The sequence below is a fragment of the Carassius carassius genome, chromosome 29, assembly GCF_963082965.1.
Source record: "Carassius carassius chromosome 29, fCarCar2.1, whole genome shotgun sequence".
NCBI lineage: Eukaryota > Metazoa > Chordata > Actinopteri > Cypriniformes > Cyprinidae > Carassius > Carassius carassius.
The window spans coordinates 3981818-3991983 of record NC_081783.1 but is presented as its reverse complement, the minus strand read 5'-3'; the positions used below and the strand labels follow the sequence as shown (position 1 = coordinate 3991983).

Genomic DNA, 10166 nt, shown 5'->3' with positions numbered 1-10166 from the left:
TTACCACTCATGCTTTTAAAACCGGAAAAAACAAATTAATGCAATTATTAGTGCCGTCAGAATGAGAGGCCAAACAGCTGATAAAAACATCACAATAATAAACTGTTGCTTTCAGCCAAAATAAAAGTTGATAATGCATAATAATGTTTCCTCCAAATTAAAAGCTAACATGCCTTAATGATTGATTTTTGTTTATTTTAAGCACACATTTTAAATTCACAAGACGTTAACTGATGTACTTGAGGGGTGTGGATTGTGATGTTTTTATCAGCTGTTTGGACTCTTAATCTAACGGCACCCATTCACTGCAGAGGATCCATTGGTGAGCAAGTGATGCAATGATAATTTGTCCACTTTTCTCTTAATTTCTGTGTGAGCTATTCCTTTGAATTATTCAATAACTTTAAAGATCATACTGGGATTGTTCAGAATTTTAAGATTATTCTTTTAAAGCTTGGGTTTGCCCGAGTGACAAAACAGAACATGGCTAGACTAGACTCTTCTTGAAATACACGTTTGCCTGAGCTAAAATGACTAGATTTTATCCAATAGGACCCTGGTACTTTACCTACCACTGAAAAGCAGAAGGATTAAAAAAAAAAAAAACAGAAATACTGTGTGCAAAGTGTAGAATGAAAGCATACTGGTAATCACCAAAAGCCCAGTATCTCTCCAACAAATAAAACACTGATAAAAGTGCAAGTGCATCTGATCCCAGATATTCATGTACACGTCCAAGTGCTCTGGCTCCAATAATGCCTTAAGGAAAAAATATAACGTTTTTTATTTACTAACAATACCTGCTGTTTCCTGGAAAGAAATAAAAATAATAATAAAACCGATATCAAAAATGGGAAGAACTGCTAGTACACCTTGTACAACAACAAAAATACTTAACATGAGTTAACTGCATAGATCCACAGCTATTTTCAAAAGCAACCAAAAACTGATAAGAAACGTCTCTTCAAACAAAAATGTACAAAAACATTTGTTTGGCCAGTTAAGATGATAAATGCAGTGATTAAGTCCATATCAGCACTGCATGCTCACAGCACTCTCCATAATGAACTGGCATTAAAAAAATCACTGTGAAGGCACCAAGGCCAGGCGGGGTGAGGATACAGTGATGCTGCAGTCAGCTGGGGATGACAGAAGGAAGGTGGAAGGAGGAGCATGAGTCTCTGCGGTGTATGAGTTTAAAGAGCAGCTCTTCTTTCTCCTGGCTGAGCTTCTGGTTCTGCAGAGCCTGCTTCTCTAGCGCCTCCTGCAGCTCGTTCTGCTCCTTGGACAGTTGTCTGAAAGAGGATGACAAGAGTTTATGGAAAGTGTAAAATAATATTATATCAAGAAAAAAAATAAGTCTTTATTTTATGTAGACTCATGCATTCAGTCTATTAAAATTTCAAACTCATAACTGGGCAGTCCTGCATCTACAACGCCAGGTGGCGCCACATACAAGCATTTGAGATGAAAGACCTTCACTCTGACACTATCAGTGCAAGAATAAAACTCCAGGAAAACTTAAAGCTTTTTATTATATATTTGGACAATAGCAAGATGGAGACTAGCAAGCGAAAGCCTACTGTATCATATTTGAGGCACAGATTTCAGTCAAATGAACACTTGCTTTTTTATTATTTTTGCTATTCTTGTTTTTTTTTTTTGCAAAAATCGTTAAAATATATCAAATATGATGCATCAGGCTTTTGAGGAACATTTATTTATTTGCATGTCATTATGTTTTGCCCCCTCCACGATAAAAACAACAAAGCTTTAATCATAAAACATATTACTGGGGAATCTAAACTAGTATTTATATGCATTTTATGCAAGGAGTCCTACTGAAGTACTATACGGTTATAAAGATCTCACTGATTTACATTACATGCTTTTTAGCTACACAACAACACCAGCACAAAGTCTTGCTTTAGTGTGAGCTCCATATTCTAGTATATCATACTATATGAGCCATACAAGCCTGATGTATCAAATACGATAAAAAAAATGTAAAGTTAGCATTTCTTTTTTAGGACTAAAAAATTTTTTATCTAAAGGGTCAATAAACTGTTCCCTTAATTTCTTACTATTATTTCATATATCAGGTTTGCAGGGTTAAACTAAATTAAATAAAATATATCAGTCTATTCCATTGCCATATCGAATCTTCATGAAACCCTTGTAAAATTTAAGAGATGCTGCATGTGCTACTTACATTCCTAAACAGAATTGCAATAATTCCAGCCATTGGCGGGACAGACAAATATTCCTGCCCCAAACACTATAAAAGCACAGTCAGTGTTTATACATTTTGAGAGGATCAACCTCTTAAAATGCATATTAAGCTCTTATATATTTACTCTTATCAAATGTTTTCACCCAGAAAGAAGTACACACTTGTGCCGCGTTTCCACCAAAATTGCCTGGAACATTTGTACCAGGAACTTCTTTTGTTTAGTTTTTTCTTCTCACAGGAACTGTTTTCCCCCCAGACCTGGAGCGTTAGCACTCGTTAGCTTGTCATTAGCGTTTTCATTCGAACCTATCGCTGTTTTCTTTTCTCCTCTCCCTCGCTCCACTTTTTCACAAGTTCATCAAACAACCGCAGTAAGAATATTTCATCAAGCACGGTGAGTAATGGCTTCTCCCGTCATTGTTACTTGCACCTCTTGCCACATGTACAGTTTACCTATCTCTGTCGCTGATGAGGGATTCACATGTGATAAATGCAGGGAAATAGTTAGGCTGACAGAGAAGATTTCAGAATTAGAGACACGCATCCAAACTTTAATTGAGGACAGTAAGAATGTTAGGGCTCTAGATACGGCTTTGGATGCGTCTAGCTCAGGGATTCCTGTACATTGTTCGGTTCCGGAAACAGAGCCCCAGCAGCAGGGCAACTGGGTGACGGTGAGGCAGCGTAGTCGTGGGTCAAAACACCGCTCTTCTGTTCCGATCAAAACATTAAACGGGTTCTCCCCATTCAGTGATGCACCCACTGAGAAACCTGATGAAAGTGCTCTAGTTATTGGTGATTCTATTGTACGGAACGTGAATATAGAGACACCAGCCACCATAGTCAAATGTTTACCGGGAGCCAGAGCGCCTGACATCTTGGCAAATTTAAAAGTGCTGGCTAATGCTAAACGTAAATACAGTAAGATTGTTATTCATGCCGGCGCTAATGATGTTCGACTTCGCCAGTCGGAGATCACTAAAAATAACATTAAAGAGGTGTGTGAACTTGCAAGCACGATGTCAGACACTGTAATATGCTCTGGTTCCCTCCCTGCTTACCGTGGTGATGAGATGCATAGCAGATTGTCATCACTCAATGGCTGGATGTCCAGGTGCCCACAGAATAACATAGGTTTCATAGACAATTGGACGAGCTTTTGGGGCAGACCTGACCTGTTTAAAAGAGATGGTCTTCATCCCTCCTGGGGTGGCGCCACTCTTCTCTCTAGAAATATGGCAAATAGTCTTAGTGTTTATACTTGACTAACTGGGGCCCAGGTCAGGAAGCAGACAGACTGGCTAAACCGACCGTCTGCTAGCTGCCTCCCGTCACAGAGGTCAGTTAATTCTCAGCACATAGAGACTCTTTCACCTAGATATCACACTATAGAGACTGTGTCTGTTCCCCGAACTAGAAAATACAAAAAACGTCCAAACCAAGTTAAGATTAAAAATTTAATTGAGGTTCAACAAATAAAAAACAGAAGCAATATGGATAAACAAATGATAAAGCTTGGCTTATTGAATATCAGATCCCTTTCTACGAAAACACTTTTTGTAAATAATATGATCACTGATCATAATATAGATGTACTCTGTTTGACAGAAACCTGGCTAAAACCTGATGATTACATTATTTTAAATGAGTCCACCCCCCAAGATTACTGTTATAAACATGAGCCACGTCTAAAAGGCAAAGGTGGAGGTGTTGCTTCAATTTATAACAACGTTTTCAGGATTTCTCAGAGGGCAGGCTACAAGTATAACTCGTTTGAAGTAATGGTACTTCATATAACATTATCCAAAGAAACAAATGTTAATGATAAATCCCCTGTTATGTTTGTACTGGCTACTGTATACAGGCCACCAGGGCACCATACAGACTTTATTAAAGAGTTTGGTGATTTTACATCCGAGTTAGTTCTGGCTGCAGATAAAGTTTTAATAGTTGGTGATTTTAATATCCATGTTGATAATGAAAACGATGCATTGGGATCAGCATTTATAGACATTCTGAACTCTATTGGTGTTAGACAACACGTTTCAGGACCTACTCATTGTCGAAATAATACTCTAGATTTAATACTGTCACATGGAATTGATGTTGATAGTGTTGAAATTATGCAGCCAAGTGATGATATATCAGATCATTATTTAGTTTTGTGCAAACTTCATATAGCCAAAATTGTAAATTCTACTTCTTGTTACAAGTATGGAAGAACCATCACTTCTAACACAAAAGACTGCTTTTTAAGTTATCTTCCTGATGTATCCAAATTCCTTAGCATATCCAAAACCTCAGAACAACTTGATGATGTAACAGAAACTATGGACTCTCTCTTTTCTAGCACTTTAAATAAAGTTGCTCCTTTACGCTTAAGGAAGGTTAAGGAAAACAGTTTGACACGATGGTATAATGAGCATACTTGCACCCTAAAGAGAGCAGCCCGAAAAATGGAGCGCAGCTGGAGGAAAACAAAACTAGATGTATTTCGTATTGCTTGGCGGGAAAGTAACATATCCTACAGAAAAGCATTAAAAACTGCTAGATCAGATTACTTTTCTTCTCTTTTAGAAGAAAACAAACATTACCCCAGGTATTTATTCAATACAGTGGCTAAATTAACGAAAAATAAAGCCTCAACAAGTGTTGACATTTCCCAACACCACAGCAGTAATGACTTTATGAACTACTTTACTTCTAAAATCGATACTATTAGAGATAAAATTGCAACCATTCAGCCGTCAGCTACAGTATCACATCAGACAGTGCACTATAGACCCCCTGAGGAACAGTTCCACTCATTCTCTACCATAGGAGAGGAAGAATTGTATAAACTTGTTAAATCATCTAAACCAACAACATGTATGTTAGACCCTATACCATCTAAGCTCCTAAAAGAGGTGCTTCCAGAAGTCATAGATCCTCTTCTGACTATTATTAATTCCTCATTGTCATTAGGATATGTCCCCAAAACCTTCAAACTGGCTGTTATTAATCCTCTCATCAAAAAACCACAACTTGACCCCAAAGAACTAGTTAATTATCTTACTAGAACCAGGAAGTATGACCATATTAGCCCGGTCCTGTCAACACTGCACTGGCTCCCTATCAAGCATCGCATAGATTTTAAAATATTGCTTATTACTTATAAAGCCCTGAATGGTTGAGCACCTCAGTATTTGAATGAGCTCCTTTTACATTATAATCCTCTACGTCCGCTACGTTCTCAAAACTCAGGCAATTTGATAATACCTAGAATATCAAAATCAACTGCAGGCGGCAGATCCTTTTCCTATTTGGCACCCAAACTCTGGAATAACCTACCTAACATTGTTCGGGAGGCAGACACACTCTTGCAGTTTAAATCTAGATTAAAGACCCATCTCTTTAACCTTGCATACACATAACATACTAATATGCTTTTATTATCCAAATCCGTAAAAGGATTTTTAGGCTGCATTAATTAGATAAACCGGAACCGGAAACACTTCCCATAACACCCTATGTACTTGCTACATCATTAGAAGAAGGGCATCTACGCTAATATTTGTCTGTTTCTCTCTTGTTCCAAGGTCAACGTGGCCACCAGATCCAGTCTGTGTCCAGATCAGAGGGTCACTGCAGTCACCCGGATCCAGTACGTATCCAGACCAGATGCTGGATCAGCACCTAAAAGGACCTCTACATCCCTGAAAGACAGCGGAGACCAGGACAACTAGAGCCCCAGATACAGATCCCCTGTAAAGACCTTGTCTCAGAGTAGCAGCAGGACAAGACCACAGGAAACAGATGATTCTTCTGCACAATCTGACTTTGCTGCAGCCTGGAATTGAACTACTGGTTTCGTCTGGTCAGAGGAGAACTGGCCCCCCAACTGAGCCTGGTTTCTCCCAAGGTTTTTTTCTCCATTCTGTCGCCGATGGAGTTTCGGTTCCTTGCCGCTGTCGCCTCTGGCTTGCTTAGTTGGGGACACTTCATCTACAGCGATATCGTTGACTTGATTGCAAATAAATGCACAGACACTATTTAATTGAACAGAGATGACATAACTGAATCCAATGATGAACTGCCTTTAACTATCATTTTTGCATTATTGACACTGTTTTCCTAATGAATGTTGTTCAGTTGCTTTGACGCAATGTATTTTGTTTAAAGCGCTATATAAATAAAGGTGACATTGACATTGACCTGTTGCTTTCTGCATTTCCACCGCGGTCCATCATATAAATGTATGTGTTGTGTTGCTACTGTGCACGTTGTTATAATGTGTGTACTGCTGTCTACACAAAGAATTGCCTTTTAAGGACAATAAAGTTGAGTAAGTCAAGAGTACCTTGAAGATTAGGCAAACAGATTGGTGATGTAGGTCTGCTCCCGTTTCTCAATACAAAGCACACAAATTTCAGACTTGCATCCTCGGTAGTTTTGGACTTTGTGAGTTCGACTCAGGAGTGTGATCTCCCGCAGATGGGACAACGTAAGTCCGGTAATTCTGCAAACAGCGGCGTGCTTGATAACATCCGTCAGCTCGCCTTGACTTCTGCAATTTTTCTCACTGTATATTTACAATAAGACCAAATATGATATCAAACACCACTGCCTTCTTTCATTTTCATTTAAACGTATTTATAGCCACAGAAATGTAGTTCAGAGAAATGTGTAGGTCTACATTGCCTACATTACAATAAAACAAAATATTATATCAAACAGTATTGTCTCTTTTTATTTTCATTTTAACATATTAATAAATTAATTGAATAAAGACCAAAGATTTCCTGTTAGATTTACCAAAAACAAATTATATTTTATGTTTAGCCACTAAAGAGGCATCAGAGCCAGCAGCACACATCAGAAGGACAAGCCGAGTAGAGGCTGCTCTCGGCGGATACATGATTACTGAGCTCTGCTGATCGCGTGGAGCTGACCGTCTCTGAAATCTGCGAAACATTTTTAAATAGGTGCTGTCTTTATAAATAAACCGCAGATTTGAGTTTTAAACAACTACATTCTCGCCTGAAATACTTTTAAAACTAAATTTCATGACACGATAACGATAACACGATCAGAATAAATGGTGGTTTGAAATCACAATGCTGCGTGAACTCAACCAATCAGCATGTTTAGCGCCCAAGTCCCGCCCCCGAAAGTTCCAGAACTTTGAAAAAGTACCACCTCGCCAGCAGTGACTTTCTGAGGGGCATTTTTTTTTTTTTTACCAGGAACTGTATTTAGTTCCTGGTTCCTGTGGTGGAAACACACCGAGTACCAGCCCAAAGTTCCAGCGGTGGAAATGCGGCTCACTATTTTAAAATACTTAGTTGGCAGATTGATGTTAACACGTACTGTATGAGGCTTTGGTAGTTGTCCATCCTCACTCTGTAGTCCTCGCTCTGCTGGAGCGCCTGCAGGAGCTGATCCTCCAGCGACAGATTCCTCTCCACCTGACAATCACAACACAACAAGAAGCAGGAAGTTATCAAAATAGCTGACATATTGGAAAAAAAAAACATTGGTTTTGGTTTGAGTTGAGTTGGTGACTTCTGCATTTCTTTATGCAAACAAATAGGTCAATTTGCCACATTCAAATAAACACACGAATACACAAATAATGCACCTGGTCTTATTTCTGTGCATTAAGCAGATGACTTGTTTACACAAAGTGGATGTAAACTTTTTTTTTTTTTTAAATGTAAGAATCTGGCACTGAATATACATATTGATTGACCTCTAATCTGAAGATCATGAGTTACTGGCCTACAATAACTATCAATAAAACTTCATACCAGTGTTTCCATCTGCAGCAGCTTGTTCCCCTGGTCCTGTAAACGCTCACGCTTCATTTCGATGACAAATAACAGACTCTCCTGCTCCTGCTCCCAGAATGCACCAGGGCTGCCATGAGTCTGGGATGAAAAGACCGATACAGCTGAAAACTGCAGCTATCTGAAGCACGCTTTGCCAACAGATCTCCACTCTCCTAACAAACCTCAATGTTTCTCTGAAGGTCTCTCTTGAGCGTGGACTCCCGTGCTCTGTGCTTTAACTCGTTGAACAGCTTCAGCTCCGACGTCAGCCCTTCAATCTGATCCTGAGTTCATAGGAAGTTCAGACCAATCACTTCAAAATCAAGTCTGGTATGTCTAGCTTGACGTGGGAAGTATATTAGATCAGCTCTCAATCAAATGTATTAAGGTAATTCAGTGAGGTTACAAAGAGATGCGTTTTACCTTCAGTGCATTCTCAGCTGCTGCATGAGACTCATTTAAAACATTCTTCTCTTCACTGTGTAATCGCTGTAGCTCTGCAAAGCAAACAATTATTGAATATTACTATTTACCAAAAGATTATCTCTCTCTCTCTCTCTCATATAGTATATGTGTATATATACACACACAGAGACACATTTATTGCTCTTAGAAAATGTGTTTGCCAAAGTTACATTACATTTGTTTGTCAGCTAAAAGTATTTCAGTGCTGCTGTGCTCTGACCTTCTGTTGCGCTCTGATGCTGCTCTAAGGTGCTCCTCGTCTGTTTTTCATGAAGATCATTTAGATCAGTGGTTATCTCAGTCTTTACCTGTTAACACAAGAAATTATACATTTATTTATCATTTAACCCCTTATCAGCAGCAAAGGCTATTCTGATGGCAACGTAGTACAAATTAAAGCACCCCTTTTATGGGTAATGAAAGAGTTTTGGGAGTCCTCAACAACAGGTTGACATGCATGCAAGGCCAAAAAACACCTTTATTGTCTTATATGCACTTATTTTTACCTTACTTGCTCAAGGACTCCGAGACGATTCGCTCAACAATTAATTTGAATGAAAATTTCTACTTTGCGTGATGCTAATCAGCAGTGATTGGTCTCATTTTCTTTTCATCATGCCCGTGATGCCTGATAAAACAGTTTTTGAGCGCAGAGCTACTTTGTATTCAGCGTTACCAGGCAAACAGCTATTTTACTGCTCCAAAAGCGGCACCTAGTGGCAAATAATCAATTTGCATTTTCATTCAGACGAATGTGAAAATCGACTGATGTAAAGTTTGCCCAGGTCTGTGCTCGCATCAAGTGGATGGGCAACGGCAACATGAAACAGTTTGGGATTCGTTTAAAAAAAAAAAAAGACTCGTTTCAATGATTCAGAGTCGACTCTTTCTTTTGAGAGACAATAACTTTATACACGGTGCACTTTTAGATTTAAAACTTTGCGGGATGTTTGCATTCACTTAGAGCTGTGTTACAACTTTGTTAGGTCATTTCCAAAAAAAAAAAAAAAAAAAAAAACATAATGGGGCACTTTAAAATAAGAAACTTCTATAAAGAATGATATGCAATAATATTTTCTCTATTTTTCTAAAAATACTTTTTACTTAAGATCTTTCACTTTGATATTTGATAGAAGTTTACAGAGTTTAAAATTTTTTTTTTTTTTTTACAGTTTCTCGTTGGGGTAGGTTATATTATTTATACATAGCTTTTTATACAAAATTTAATGTTTTATGAAATGTTCCCAATTATATTTATGTATACATTAATTGTGTCTTTAACTGTTAATAATTTTACATAATAAATTAGTCTGCAATGTTCTTAAAAAACATCTTTGTTCTCTCTTGTTAAAGCAAGCAGTGCTCTACTGTGTTAAACACAAAAACCAGTCATCTTTACAGGGCAGTCAATAAACATCCCTCCCAGCAAACAGGTTTAGCTTTGTTGGTCAGAGGCTAGCACAAGGACAGATGCACCAAAGCACACGTTCCCAAACCCTGAACAACAGCGCACAGAATCGGCCTTGTTCCCAATTATGCTGTAATAAAAGCATGTCTTGTTTTTATTGCTTGTGACAGCTTTAAAGTGTATAACCCGCTGACATAATCTGGGATCAGAATACTATTCGTTCCTGAATGCCTACATGAAGCTACATGTA

General features: G+C 38.3%; 1 protein-coding gene across 1 annotated transcript in view; it reads right to left on the bottom strand.

Annotated features, from left to right (window-relative positions):
• Positions 1–667: 667 nt before the first annotated feature.
• Positions 668–10166, bottom strand: part of LOC132109432 (coiled-coil domain-containing protein 69-like) — a 21051-nt gene continuing 11552 nt past the window's right edge. The window contains exons 4-9 of the mRNA XM_059515490.1: positions 8729–8816; positions 8467–8540; positions 8226–8327; positions 8023–8142; positions 7583–7680; positions 668–1295 (exon numbers count right to left, since the gene is read on the bottom strand). Coding sequence (XP_059371473.1) covers positions 1136–1295; positions 7583–7680; positions 8023–8142; positions 8226–8327; positions 8467–8540; positions 8729–8816 — 642 coding nt within the window. The 3' untranslated portion in view covers positions 668–1135. The remainder of the gene's footprint in view (positions 1296–7582; positions 7681–8022; positions 8143–8225; positions 8328–8466; positions 8541–8728; positions 8817–10166) is intronic.